Source organism: Podarcis muralis, chromosome 6, assembly GCF_964188315.1.
Source record: "Podarcis muralis chromosome 6, rPodMur119.hap1.1, whole genome shotgun sequence".
Classification (NCBI taxonomy): Eukaryota; Metazoa; Chordata; class Lepidosauria; order Squamata; family Lacertidae; genus Podarcis; species Podarcis muralis.
Genome location: NC_135660.1, coordinates 70,141,581 through 70,156,561, shown reverse-complemented (window position 1 = coordinate 70,156,561; position 14,981 = coordinate 70,141,581). Strand labels below are relative to the sequence as shown.

At 42.6% G+C, this 14,981-nt stretch overlaps 1 protein-coding gene and 1 long non-coding RNA gene across 2 annotated transcripts in view; one reads left to right on the top strand and one right to left on the bottom strand.

The window, feature by feature from the left end:
* The window catches only part of CDH23 (cadherin related 23), a 375,943-nt gene that overhangs the window by 125,189 nt on the left and 235,773 nt on the right, over window positions 1-14,981 (bottom strand). The window contains exons 21-25 of the mRNA XM_077930519.1: window positions 9,443-9,632; window positions 8,864-9,009; window positions 7,857-8,076; window positions 5,780-5,932; window positions 1,775-1,888 (exon numbers count right to left, since the gene is read on the bottom strand). Of these exons, the coding sequence (XP_077786645.1) occupies window positions 1,775-1,888; window positions 5,780-5,932; window positions 7,857-8,076; window positions 8,864-9,009; window positions 9,443-9,632 (823 nt within the window). The remainder of the gene's footprint in view (window positions 1-1,774; window positions 1,889-5,779; window positions 5,933-7,856; window positions 8,077-8,863; window positions 9,010-9,442; window positions 9,633-14,981) is intronic.
* Window positions 9,604-13,149, top strand: LOC114597225 (uncharacterized). The gene is made up of 3 exons (XR_003706758.2): window positions 9,604-10,850; window positions 11,587-11,693; window positions 12,397-13,149. It is a non-coding gene; the product is annotated as an uncharacterized LOC114597225 (long non-coding RNA).

Below are 14,981 nucleotides of genomic sequence, written 5' to 3'. Positions count from 1 at the left end.
CCCAATTATTCACCATTTTTTAAAAACTAAAAAGCTCTAAATGTAACTTTTTCTCATAGAGGTAGCTGTTTCAGATCCTTGATCATTTTTGTCATCTTCTGAACTTTCTCTGGGTGTCCTCTCTTCTTCCTAGACTCTGAAAGGTCTGTAAGAGTCAAGCCTGACTAGGTTCTGAAACTAGGGACTCTCATGTGGGACTGGGACTAACATCTGTCTCCCCAGTTCCGGATTCCAGACCTACAAGGCCAACAAGGGTATCTTCCAGTTGCACTGCCAATGAAATATTATCACAGAAAGAGTGCAACTTATAAGGGTGCCAAAGGATGGTGCTACTAGCTGTTGAAAATATATATACATATATGGCTCCATCATAGTTAAGGTAAAGGTAAAGGTACCCCTGCCCGTACGGGCCAGTCTTGACAGACTCTAGGGTTGTGTGCCCATCTCACTTAAGAGGCCGGGGGCCAGCACTGTCCGGAGACACTTCTGGGTCACGTGGCCAGCGTGACATCGCTGCTCTGGCGAGCCAGAGCCGCACACGGAAACGCTGTTTACCTTCCCGCTAGTAAGCGGTCCCTATTTATCTACTTGCACCCGGGGGTGCTTTCGAACTGCTAGGTTGGCAGGCGCTGGGACCGAACAACGGAAGCGCACCCCGCCGCGGGGATTCGAACTGCGACCTTTCGATCGGCAAGCCCTAGGCGCTGAGGCTTTTACCCACAGCGCCACCCGCGTCCCTTTCCATCATAGTTAGTGTGCATTTAAAATATGATTTACTGTAAATTGCACACACAATGCGTAGGTTTATCTGTTTAACATCTGCATCAGATATATCTATTTTGCTTTGATTATAATGTATGTCAAATTCACTGTAATTGTTTTACGATTTTTTTTATTTCAGCTTTCTTGAAAAGCCTGTGAAAGATGTATATTAACTTGAGTGAAGCATTAGTATGAAACTGCAGAATTATTAATACCACAAAGATGTTTAATCTTACCAATTATATTCCATTTCAAATAACGTCAAGTCTTTCATAAATTTGCGCTACATGGAAAAAATTCTTTGTGATCAATAGTAGACATTGTTGAGCACTTAAATCCCATTGATTGTGCTAGTTGTCTTCGTTAATCTACATTCAACCCAAGTATGTAGCGACTGGCTGCATTTCACTACACAGTACGCCAGGGAATATTATCATTAGCAAGTTAATCAGACACAGAATTTCCCTCTCATCTAAAGCTACAAAGGGGCTTCTTTACAGAACATGAGAGAAAGGTGTGTGGAAGGCCCAGGATTAACTGGAGGTGGTTAACAAAACCATCTCGCTTCATACGGTGATGGAGATTTGCTAATGGAATTGGAAGGGAAACTTCAGAAATGGCAACAGAAGATTGCACCATTAATTTGTACGAATCCTTTGCAAACTGTTTCCTCCATTGCACCCCAAATGAGGCAGTCTGGAAGAGACATATCAGTTGCTCAGATAACAGAAGAAGAGAAGAGTTTGGATTTGATATCCTGCCTTTCACTCCCCTTCAGGAGTCTCAAAGCGGCTAACATTCTCCTTTCCCTTCCTCCCCCACAACAAACACTCTGTGAGGTGAGTGGGGCTGAGAGACTGAGAGAAGCGTGACTAGTCCAAGGTCACCCAGCAGCTGCATGTGGAGAAGCGGGGAAGCGAACCCGGTTCACCAGATTATGAGACTACCGCTCTTAACCACTACACCACACTGGCTCTCAACAGAAACAAAAGCGGTCCACAGGAATCCTTACCAATGGCCTCCAGGATAAGCGTATAGTATGGGATGGTTTCTCTATCCAGGCTGACGACTGTTCGAACTACTCCATCCCTATAACCGACACTGAACTTTCCATCCTGGTTCCCACCTATAAAAACAGAGGAAAGGAAAGAAGAAGAAGGAATTCAAAGAAGAATGAGGGCACAGATTTTTTTTTTAAAAAACCACACACTTGTATTTAGGAATATGAAATGTGGAACTAAGATCTTCAGAAAGCACATGCTCTTCTTCAATGTACATACATACATTTATGTGCATGACCACCTACAAACACTACATGTCAATCACTCTGTACACAAGATGTGAAAGATAATGCTTTTGGAATGATTTATCCACCTCAGTCAGTCTTTTTGCCCTGAGTATGTCTTTCGCTACAAGAAATTTTTACAGTTTTAGTTCTGACTGCGGTACATCAATACACAAAAAGGTCAACAACATCATTCCCAAGGGACTCCTGATCAAAGTTCTGGAATGAAAAGTGGATTCAAAAATTCAAGAAAAATGAGCACACACGCTCCAATTACGTTTTACATGTTTTAGTTGTTATATACACAAATATAAACTTGTTTCAGGCACTTTTTGACCATCATGGCCTAAGAATCGCAGTTTAGTCAGCCATATCTAGGCTCTTTATAGTGCTACAGTTCCCATAGTTCCTGGGTAGACCTCCAATAGCTAAATAGGTCTGAAACTGGCTTCCACTTATAATGCAGAAACATCTCCTATTACTTACACAGAGGACACAAAAGCACCTATGTCCCTGTGGGACAGGATTATGGGAGACTTGCCTATGGGAACAATCCTCGGCACAATAAACTGGCAAAAAGCAAGCCAGTGTAAATTAAGTCAGAGTAAAGTTACAACAGATCCATACCAAGTTCAGCAGCAGCAAGCATTTAAAATAATGTTTCACAGCCTCAGTCCTGCCCCCTCCCCACCCCAGTTGGTAACCAGTCTGGTAATCCAGAGATCTGCTGCGTCCTAAGGTTCTCACCCTGGTAGATCTTGCTGCAGGATTGTCTCCTAAGCGCTTCACAGAAATTTAAAGCCATTTAAGGATTCAGTGTGAATTGTGTGTTTCCCAAAAGCATTTCTAAGAGTGCTCAAAATTTACATGGACTAGCAAAATGCAAGCCATATTGCCAGTGCTGACCCCAAATTAGAGATTTCAAGGACTCCATCTCAGCCTCACTTGTTTTAATTTGCTGTTGAATCACGGTGGCTTTATTGCTTTAAAGGATTTCCAAGGTTGCATGGCTTGATAATTGTGAAATGCTTTCTTTCAATCTACGTTAAACATATTGATTCTTGATTCACTCCCCCTCCTTGCTACAATGTAATACTGTACATTAACCGATAATGGTACAATAAAGATATAGAGTGTCATTGGGGACTCTGAGCAGCAGAGGGCGAGAATAGACAAGTTTTAGAGCCTTCGGAAATAATATGTGCTTGTGGAACGCCACTCTAGGTCCAATAATCCAAGCGGGGGACATTGGCACCCAATAAAGAAAACTTATTTGTTTTTGGTAAGATCTGAGCCAGGACTTTCATACCTGATTGGTTTCAGTGGGATTGTAAGGTGTGCATACTTTTAGGTCCCACTGATTTCAATTAAAGTGAGATCGCAGGTCTGCCCAGCTTGTGACACAGAAAGCTGAAATTCCCTATCAGCCATGTATGACAGTTCGTCACAGGTCAATTAATCACCTACTTTTGCTTCTTGCAAAAAAACTTTAAAAAGGGGGGTCGGTCAAGTTTTTATTTTATTTTATTTTTGACAATGGCCACTACAGTATAAACAAACAAACAAACAAAAGTCTATCTGTAAAACCCAGGTGGGTGGGTGTCAAGGGGTGGGCGAATAACACATTGTCAATCACATAACAGACCATAATGTGTACGTAACAGGCTGCATTTGGCCTGGTGGTTCACAAACTGAGCTAGTCAGAATCACACACAACATACGTATGTCATGGATGTTGAGGGACGTTTTTAAATGGTTGATGTTTTATAGTGTTTTTAATATTCTGTTGGGAGCCGCCCAGAGTGGATGAGGAAACCCAGCCAGATGTATGCAGTATAAGGAATAAATTATCATTATTATTACTATTATACATAAATATTTTCCGCTGACGTCAGTGAGGCTCAACCTTGGCTAGATTATGTTGCATGTTTGTAATGCTTCCTGCGGATTGTTACTAATCCACACACAGAATGGCCAAAGTCTTCCAGGAAGTGCTGCTTTCATACAGCAGCTCAGATGCTGCACAGCTTGTTTTTGCTTATCCCAACTGTCAAAAACATGGTTTAGGAAACTGTCATTTAGAGAGGCAGGCTGTCCCTTATTGTTTACCACTCGAAAATATAACTACTACAGGTTGTGCACAGAGACACAGGCTGCATCGTGCGCCATATTGGACCCAAACGCCATAAGGGCCCAAACAGTTCCATGATGTAGATGGCCCTGTTTAGGAAGAGGTATCTCAAATGTTGACCACCCTGTTTCTGGACTTGAAATGATAGCCTGCTACACGTGGCTGACCTATTCTGAAGGAGGAATCGTATAAAAATTCCAAAAGAATAATGCGGACATACACAGAGCTTATCTGCTATATGGAAGTAGCTCCTTACAAAGAAGATGAAGACCTATTTTCAGGCCATTGTCTACATCAGAATATGGCCTACCGGGCTGCACTTCGGCAAGCACTGCAAATGAGTTCGGCGACAATGCCTTTCTCAAATTGTCATATCCACATTCTGCAGACATAAGGCAGCTGATGACTCTTTCAGTCTGATGAAGCATAGATAATTCTCAGGAGCAAACAACCCAAAACAGTTCTGCTATCATTTGCAAAGCATCATAGGGAAACATATGCAAATCCCCATGCAAATTAGCTGTTGCAAACCTAACAGCAGGATGAAAAGCCCCCTTGGCTGTCTTCATTTACATGAATTTCCCCACACTGCTTTGCACCAATACTCTGCACCACGGTGCCACAACCGATTCCCAAGGGGGGAAAGGAGGCTGGTTACAGACCAAGGAAGAGATGCTTCCCCAGGAATCAAGCTAGAGAAATGGGGGTGGTTTAAAATAGCTATGAACCACTCCCAAATAAGTATGGAAGAGAAGGGAGAGGAGAAAGAGCACTACTTGGTGACAGGTGGAGGAGCAGAATTATGTGATGGTTTCCTTTGCATGGAGTTAAGGGGAAAGAGGCCAAACCTTTAATAAACCAAGAGTTGGCTTATTTTTGTTCTGCGCTAATAGGATTTTATACCTTTTCAATGTTACCCACCCTGAGCTTTGGGGCTAGGAGAAGCTAGGGTTGCAAGATCTCAATTTTTTTTTGAAGTTTTTGAGCTATTTTTAAGGAAATTCACCAAAACCCACACTTCCAGATTTCCCCAGACATTTCAGCGATTTCCGCCTGGGCACTGTTTCAGTCAGGCAAATCCTGGCAATGTCCGGGAAATTCCAGACGAATGCCAACCCTAGGTAAAGGGACCCCTGACAGTTAAGTCCAGTTGCGAATGGCTCTGGGGTTGAAGTGCTCATCTTGCTTTACAGGTCGAGGGAGCCAGTGTTTGTCTGCAGACAGTTTTTCCGGGTCATGTGGCCAGCATGACTAAGCTGCTTCTGGCAAAACCAGAGCAGTGCATGGAAACGCCGTTTACCTTCCCGCCGGAGTGATACCTATTTATCTACTTGCACTTTTGGGCGTGCTTTCGAACTGCTAGGTTGGCAGGAGCTGGGACCGAGCAATGGGAGCTCACCCCATCGCGGGGATTCGAACCGCCAACCTTTTGATCAGCAAGCCCAAGGCTCAGTGGTTTAGACCACAGCGCCAACCCTAGGAGAGGCTAAAATCTGAAAGGAAGAAAAAGCTGGACACAGCAATAAGGATTGACCAGTGTTCTCTGCCCCCTCTGAACTACATGGCTTCTACTGCTGAAGTACACCAGAAAGACTTGATACCTGTGATGAAATAACTGAGCTCGGCATTGAGACCCACATCAGCGTCGGTGCAGTTGAGGCGGACCACTTTGAAATCACGAGGTACGTTTTCAGGAAGCGATACGTTGTAGACAGCTGGGAAGAAGGTGGGGTTCTCATCATTCACATCTAAAACTACAAGAGAGAATTTGATCAAGGTCATCTCTGAGCCATGCTTCAAAGCCATACCTAGCACGGCTAAAAGGTGGAGCGTCAGCCACTGTAAGAAGCCATGTGTTTGCTTATCCTGTTGTTTCTATGCATATTAGAATAATATTAATTGTAGAGTTGGAAGGAACCCCCCAAGGGGCATCTAAGTCCAACCTTCCTGCAATTTAGGAAGTCCCTGGTGGGCGTGAACCACCAACCTTCTGGTTAACAGCCAGGTGCCCAGACCCGTTGCGCCACCTTAGGGACTGCCTTGGAAGTTCAGTTAGGGATCAGAACTATGCCACATCAGCTACCCCCTAAAAAAGCCCATTCAAGGAAGTAGGAAAAAGGGCAAACAGGCAGTGGTGAAATGGACTGTAGGAGAATCATAAACATTTTAATCATTGAGATTCTTCAATTCTGAGGTAAGTTCATAACATTTCAAAACATACAAATGCGTTCTATTCCTAGACACCTGAAGTTAAAGTTGTGGAGACTTTCTTCTATCATCGTATAGCAGAAAAGTATCTGGAATAACCAAACAGAAACTCTTTCCAAAGTGCATAATAGATTGTATTTTAAAACTCCTTAAAAACTAGCTATAAATGACTTGGGGTCAAACCTAAAATAAATTATTATTATTTATTTTAAAAAGTATTTTAAACATGAACTAATAGTAAGAGGTTAAACATTGGAGTGGCTGTGTTGGTCCAATAAAGAGTGCCCTCCAAACCCTTTTGGATCTTACCCAACCTTCTTTGTTATCATCACTACAACCATGCACATAACAACTTCTAGAGCAGCTACAAACTGAGAATGGCCAACACAAACAAAAAGTGCATTGCTTTAGCAGAATGGGAGCTGCAGCCCACCTGCTCATCGCGAAAAGCTCCAGGAACCCATACTGCTGCTCTTTCCCATGAGGGTTGGTAGCACAGGGAACAGTTAGAGCATGGGTTCCTCTCACATTATCCAGGGTTTCTCTTTGCACAGCATGGGAAGTGGGGTGAAGGCACACCTTCCCTCTCTCTTTCTGCCGCCTCCATTCTTTTCTTTTTTTTAATCTCTCTTTCTCTTTTGGACTGCCCCTCTCCTTTTACCCCTCCTTGCCACTTGCACAAAATCAAACCAAGGCTTGCCCACCTTTGCCCTAGCCCTCACAATGTTGGAGGAAGGGCTCCTAAAGAGCGACAGCAGCATTCTTGGCAGTTTAAAAGTTGTTGTGGAAAAATTCTGGAACTGCAGCAGCAGGACCGGGCGAGATTTTCAAACCTCCTTGCCTGAGCCTTTTTGGGGGTGGGGTTGTGTGCATCAAAATTTGCATCTTCAACAAGGTAGAACTTTTAAATTTTACTCCCTAGTCAAGTTACGCATTTCTTCTCCTCTCCCTCGGCTGTTTTGGGTGGGCATTTTCCCAGCCTCTCTGCTGGGCAATCCTTGAGCATTTAAGCCAGTGGTTCCCAACCTTTTTTTTGGCCATGTCCCATCTAATCATCTCTAAAATCCTGATGCCTCCCCCTGTGCCATATAATTCTTCTTATTCAAAAAGTGAACTCCTATTCATGCGGAGGAAGCCTAAAAGGCCATTAACTTGGTTGAACTCATTCTTGAATTGGCCCCTCCCCCCAAAAAAAAATCAAATTGCCCCATTGTGGGGTGTGTGCCCCACACTGGGAACCACAGATTTAAGCCCTAGTTTGACTCAACCTAAGCACAGAAAATTATCTGAAGGTATTAGACAAGGGGAGAAATCCCATTTGAAATACAGAGAACCACTCGCACTAAATACATCATCATCATCATCATTATTATTATTATTATTATTATTATTATTATTATTATTAACAAAGAATGACACAGCAGTAACAGTGAGAAGACAGCATCCAGAGTGTTTCGGTTCTTCAGTCACCTCTGACCGTGAGAGTGCTGGTAGAACTCTTGGACGGCACTCCTGCATCACTTGCGACTACCCTGAGGTAGTACTCGGCAATCCTTTCCCTGTCTAGAACAGCTGTGGAGTTGATAAGACCACTGCTGCTGTCGATGACAAAGTCCATCCTAGGCATGCCCACCTGCATACGGTATGTCACTTGACCATTCAAGCCTTCATCAAGGTCAATGGCTACCACCTGAGACAGAAAGCAAAAAGTGAAGCACAACGTTCTGATGAGTCCCCCCCCCTCTCATAAAGGTGAAACCAAGAAGATCCCAACAGAATGACATTATCACTTCCCATGGGCTCAGGGCCAAATTTACACATGGCCTTAACTCAAGTGTGGGGCTACCTAGTGCTACCTGGTTCATTAAAAATCAAACAAAGTCATTGCCAAAATTGTTCCTGAGATTGGATCAGCCCCATTGTGCCTGCAATTTGCACTGCAAAAAGATGTCCCACTGGAACTAATGCGAACTCCTTTTTTTGCGCTTAAGGGCAAAGCAATACAGTTCAGATCACATGCAGAGGGGCGAAAGAACCAGCGCTACTAGTCCCTTGAATGTGTTCACCTTTTTCTTGAACAGACTACGCTGAGAGAGACGGACTAAGGCTGCCAAACTCACATTCAGCTGTAAAGAAAAGCGAGTGAACTAATGATCTGATGCCACGAGGGGGTTTCAATCTATCAGTTCCTCTGTGTGGTTTAGCTTTCTCAACTTCCTCTTGGCTTATTTCAACAAGTAGTACAGAATGTAGACAGTAGTCAGGTGTGATCATCAGTGAGAAAATGCATAAGATATTTGCTGCCTTAAAACATTCTGGGGCACTGGTTTTACTGAAAGCTACAGTAAAACTGCAGTGAGGAAAGTACCACTACTACTCATCACTACATCTGCACCAGAAGCCCAAACAGGTGTGTTTTTTTAAAGAAACACCTTTCAGCAAGTATATGGTTGAAATCAAAAGTAACGCCGATTCACCTGGAAAACGGATGACCCTGCTGGAAGTCCCTCAGGAATCTCAGTGATAAAAGGTAAATTCTGGAAAGCGGGGTCGTTGTCATTGAGATCCAGCAGGTTTACAAACACTGTGGCACTGCTGGTGGCTCGCAATGGTGGTCTTCCACCTGCAGAGATCAGAAGAGTCACAACTAGTCCCGCGAGCACCCCAAAGATTGAAAAAGAAAATTTCTAATATTTTGTCTTAGCAAACCTCTATATATCAAGAAGAAACCCCTGTTCATTCCTCTTCAAATAATTGGCAATTCACTTTCAATGAACAAAAAATCAGACTTGGGAAATGTCAGAGCGATAACAAAACCGTTAAAATAAATTGCAGAAGTAAGAGTGTAGAAGCTAGCATTTATCTAACTTTAAGCAATCTATAATTGTTGCTACTCCTGCTATGTACCTATTATGGGGAAAAGTTATAGAGGGATGTGGTTTTTTTTTTATCAAAAGCACAAAATATATAAGAATGTGACAGCTTGTATGTAAGAATGTATAGCAGGTAGTTAACGGAGCGCCAAAGTATTCACAGAACAATTGAAGCAAGCGTACGGTCAGTGACGGAGACCACAATCTTCCTCATGAGCTCAGCTTCCTGGGGGTTTGGATTTTCTCTGTCCAGTACAACCCCTGTTGTCCTAATCTTCCCTGTGGTGCTGTTAAGACTGTAGAATTTATTTGGCGGTCTAATGCTGTACACGAGGGAACCGTTTTCTGCCAGGTCTGGGTCAAACGCAACCACCTACAGAGATCAAAAGAGTGATGGTATATTGATAAGAGACCAAAAATAAATAAATCCCTTTTCATTTTTTTTAGTACATCTGTATAGCTGGCTTCTAAACTGAAGCATGAAACAGAAAAGATGGGGAATAAAAGCATGACTCCGATTCCGATTTTGTTATTGTTACGTTGAAGTTGAAAACAAACAAACAAACAAAAAAAAATCTAAACAATAAAGCACACTATCATATCCAAACATAGTTGCAATCATGGTTACTTTAGTACAACCCCGCACAACTCATGCTAATTGCTAAAGGACACTGCTCATTTGTATATTGCAATTAATTTGCAAATATTTGCAACATTTCAGTTTGCTGGCAGAGTGCTGCAAAGGTCTTTGTATTCCTTGAGATGCAACTCCTGTTTGCCAACTGTGTATGTCCACTGGGTGAAAGGGGGAGATTAGAAAGGATGCAAAAGAAAGTTCATTGCTTTATTCAGAGGCAGGTGTCTGTAGAAAAGGGAATTCATCAGCCAGGTTGCCTTGACAAAAAAATTAATTCCTTCTTTGCTCCCCCATTCATGGTGAGTTCCATGAGAGGGTTTCTTCTGCTCTTTGTGACATCACTATGTACCAAATCAGATTTGGCTACTGCGGAACATCACTAACGACAAATGAAACCCTCTTACTGCCCTAACCCTGAATGGTGAACGTGTCCCTGCTCTACTCTGTATCATAGTCTTAACTTGCACTGTCTCTTTAATTCAGAATGAGGGCAATGAAGTTGCATTGTTTGCCCTCAATAAAATCCTCATGTAGTCAGAAATGACTGGTTGCCCCACAATCTCATGCTCACAATGTGATTCCCATTTGACTTGGATCGCACTGTATAAAACTGTCTTTTATTTTTAAATCACCCCCAAAGGGGAATACAGGACAGTTGCTGCAAATACATACTGTATACGCTATGTCTTGATTTGTAAAGACTTCTGAATATATGCTGAAGTATTTGCAAAACCAGAAGATGCATCTAAATGTGACAAACAGCCCATGAATTTTTGGAAGTGCCGTTCTCCATGTTCCTCTTCATCTTTTAAGATACACAGAGGCTCCTTTGTTTCATGTTCTGTTTTGTACTAGACAGAGCCTTCTTTGCAGTGGCACCTCCCTTGTGAAACTCCTTGACTAGGGTCATCCGCTAAGAATAATTATCTGAAGACCACCTTTTTCCTGCAAGTGGTGAGTAAACTGCAAATGTTTTCATTGCTGCTGCTGTTCTGGCTTTGGCCTGTTTGTTTTTATTGTCTATTATTTAAACCTATTTTAAAGTGGCATGCTTTTTATTTTGATGGTGTGGAAAATAAAATATAAATAGTCATTTTTTACCAGGTACCTGTAGTCCTGAAGATGACTTATTTTTCTAAGTCATCTTCAGGACTACAGGTACCTGGTCAAAAATGACTGTTTATATTTTATTTTATTTAAATTACTTATATTTATTTACCACCTTTTCCTCCAAGGAGTTAAAAGGCATATGTATGGCAGACTAGGCCGAGACAGTGACTAGCCCAAGGTCACCCGGTGAGCTTCATGGCTGAGTAGGGATTCGAACACTGGTCTCCCAGGTCACAGTCTGACCTGACTAACCATCACACCACAGTAGGAACGAACAACAAATTACACACAAAAAGAACAAAGATATGACTCCTACAAGGAGAGTGGAAAGGTTACTTCAAGGTGGGGGGAAAAGGTGGCTGAATTTACTTCAGTGAATCAATCTGTAATTGAATATCTTGAAATGGAAACTGACTGGTTGCAGGAGTTCTAAATGAGAACCAGATTTGGAATTTTGAAGTCATTATATTACTTTTTAATTACATAGAAATAAATTGTATTTGATCAGCACATGCACAATTGATTTCATGTTTCATTAAAGCTACTTCGTGTTAAGTTGCCAACACATTTTCCCTAACAGAAACAGAAGTACAAGCAGTTGGAGCCCTGTCAAGACTGATGGGGCACTCAGGGGGCGAAGTTTGTTCATGGATGGGGGGGAGAGGGGGAGCTCAAAGGCCAGTTAAGGTAACTGAGAGTTAATTTCTACACAGTGAACTTGGACGAGAGACCTTTGCTATTTCCCCTCCTCCCCAGAAGATTAATGTTTCATTATGGTATTTTTTTTTTAAAAAACCACAGTCTTTCCTGTTTGATGATTTTGTGGATTCTTTCCGCTTTCCCCTCATTTATTTTCTGTTTCACGCCCGTCATTTTTCTCCTAGTGTGATGGAGAATAATTCTCCCTCTCCTTCTCTTTTATTTTGCCAGAGGGATTTGAAAGGCTTTAAATCAATGCCTTTCAGAGAGGTCCTTGAAGGAGGTCGCAAGCAAGGCTGGGAAAGTTGAAATTGGCCCAAAATTTTACTTTAAAACACATGGAGGCAACCCTAATGCATGCACACACACACACACACACACACACACACACACACACACACACACAATATGAATGACTGTGCCATGTTTGCAAAAGGATGGGAACTGCGAGTGCAATGTGAGGACTATGATTTTATGCCTTCCAAATCACCTTAAGGTCCAGAACTACAGCAGAGGAAACAGAGTTCATGGTACAGGAACTGGATGTGGAATAAATTATGTAGCCTAGGTGCTTCAGAATCCAATGAATACCAGCGTGGAGTGGGGGGGGGGGGGATGCAGCGACTGTCACAGTCTTCATATGACTAAATAAATACATACCACTAGCCTTTTCTTTTTCTACCCCCTTCAGGAAACCTCCTATATATTGATTTGTCTGCTGAGAAAAACTACCTGCTCATCTTTCACGGAACCTTAGTGGGTCACATAGGATTCTGTGCTACGCTTTAAGGGACACGCTTTGTTCATGCCAGCATTAACCAGACATATTGGAACTTTACCATTTCCGATCACGAAAGGAGCGTATACCCCTCTCCATTAAGGAACTCTGTTAAGTTTCTAAGAAATTCTGAGGTTCCCTATACAGCGGTACCTCGGTCTACGAACAGCCCTGCTAACGAACTATTTGGTGTACGAATTCCACAAAACCGCAAGTAGGTGTTCCGGTTAACGAACTTTGCCTCGGAAGATGTACGGAAGCCGAACAGTGGAAGGGCACTGCAAGGGCGGGAGGCCTCAGTAGGGAAAGCGCGCCTCGGTTTAAGAACGCTTTGGTTTAAGAATGGACTTCCGGAACGAATTAAGTTCGTAAACCGAGGTACCACTGTAAAATAAGTTTGAAAACCACTGTACTAAAGAAGGTGTATGCCATCTGCTGACCTATGTTATTACTGGTTATAAGCCTGCTCTTGTATTCCAGTTGAAATCCTGATGCCCAAACTCCCCAGTGAAGGACTGGGAATGGTTGCAGATGAAGCAAAAGAGGGTTAAATGGCCAGTTCATGATTGATGTCGCTTGCAATTTTGCTTTATTGCAAACTGTTTTATCGCTAACCTTACAGAGGCTATGCCTTTAATTGCAATAAATAAATAATCATCGCTAACAGTTACTGGCAATCCACACGTCTTTACAGCAAGATGAAATGGTTATTATGTTAAAAATAAAATAAAGAGCCGTAATCCTTCCGACAAGTATTTGTTCACAAACCGCAGACTGACGAATTTAGACTAGGGCCTGCCAGCCTTGTACATTTGGGTGCATGTGTGGTGAAAGTGTGTGTGTAGGGGAATCTTTTAGAGTAGGGCAAAAATGCTTTAAATAACAAAAAAACAAAAACAAACCCCAAATAAGTGAAGCTCTTAAGGAATGGGCCAATCTTTGCTGTAAGGTCCTTTCCACAACAGGGTCCTCTGGGGCTGCTGAAGCATTGCTCTTCCATAATCAGCTGGAAGCACATGGCCCTTGATATAGTGCTTTATTTCCCACTCTAATTGCTGCAGCAAATTCAAAAACAGGCAGGCATTCCTGAACTAGGATTGCAGCCTAGCTAGTGAGAACCTAACCATGCCTACTCAGGGGGGAAAAAAGTTTGTTTTGGTTCAATAGAACCTACTCTAGCACCTAGGATTATTGGGGATAAGGCAGTGGTCTCCCTGCATGGATACGCTAGCTGTGTCTGCTTCTATTAAGCAGCGTAAAGGCAGGCAGAATCAGGCCCCACAAGCAGCAGCTCTCACAGACCATTGGGGCCAGAGGTGCTGTGATGCAGAATGACAGAGGGCTCTCTATTGGCCGGTGTGCAGAGGACATCATGAGCAGTTCCCTGACAAAACGTTTTGTACATTGATCTTTTTGTGTATGCGCCTGGTGTTACCTGCAGACCACCAGCTGACCATTCTTGGTTTCTATCACACCTTCTGCTGATTCCCCTTCCTCCTTAATGGATAATAGTAACATTCAATAATTTATTTTCACTGCATGCCACTCAAAAGCAAGGAAAGCTGTGAAAATGAATATGGGATTTACTGCTTTTATTTTATTATATTTCTGCCATCAGGAGTTCTGGACCAGCCATGTAACCTGTTTCCAATGCAAGAGTCAACAATCAAATATAAGAAGAGGGATAGCTAGCAATGCATTCTCATTGGTTAATGAAGGACAATCCATCAGCTCCTAATCTAAGCATCTCTACCCCTATTCTGTTCCTCACTTCCACTGTGTATTCATAAGGGATTTGACTTAGATTGTATCTTACCGGCCCAGTGGTTTTTCCTACTTTCTTCAGTTTAAGCTTGAATTTTGCTATAAGAAGCTGATGATCTGAGCCACAGTCAGCTCCAGGTCTTGTTTTTGCTGACTGTATAGAGCTTCTCCATCTTTGGCTGCAGAGAATATAATCAATCTGATTTCGATGTTGCCCATCTGGTGATGTCCATGTGTAGAGTCGTCTCTTGTGTTGTTGGAAAAGCGTGTTTGTGATGACCAGCTTGTTCTCTTGACAGAACTCTATTAGCCTTTGTCCTGCTTCGTTTTGATCTCCAAGGCCAAACTTGCCAGTTGTTCCTTTTATCTCTTGATTCCCTACTTTAGCATTCCAGTCCCCTATAATGAGAAGAACATCCCTCTTTGGTGTCATTTCTATAAGGTGTTGTAAGTCTTCATAGAATTGGTCAATTTCAGTTTCTTCAGCGCCAGTAGTTGGTGCATAAACTTGGATTACTGTGATGTTAAAAGGTCTGCCTTGGATTCGTATCGAGATCATTCTATCATTTTTGAGATTGCATCCCAGTACAGCTTTCGCCACTCTTTTGTTGACTATGAGGGCCACTCCATTTCTTTTACGGGTTTCTTGCCCACAGTAGTAGATGTGATGGTCATCCGAACTGAATTCGCCCATTCCCGTCCATTTTAGTTCACTGATGCCCAGGATGTCAATA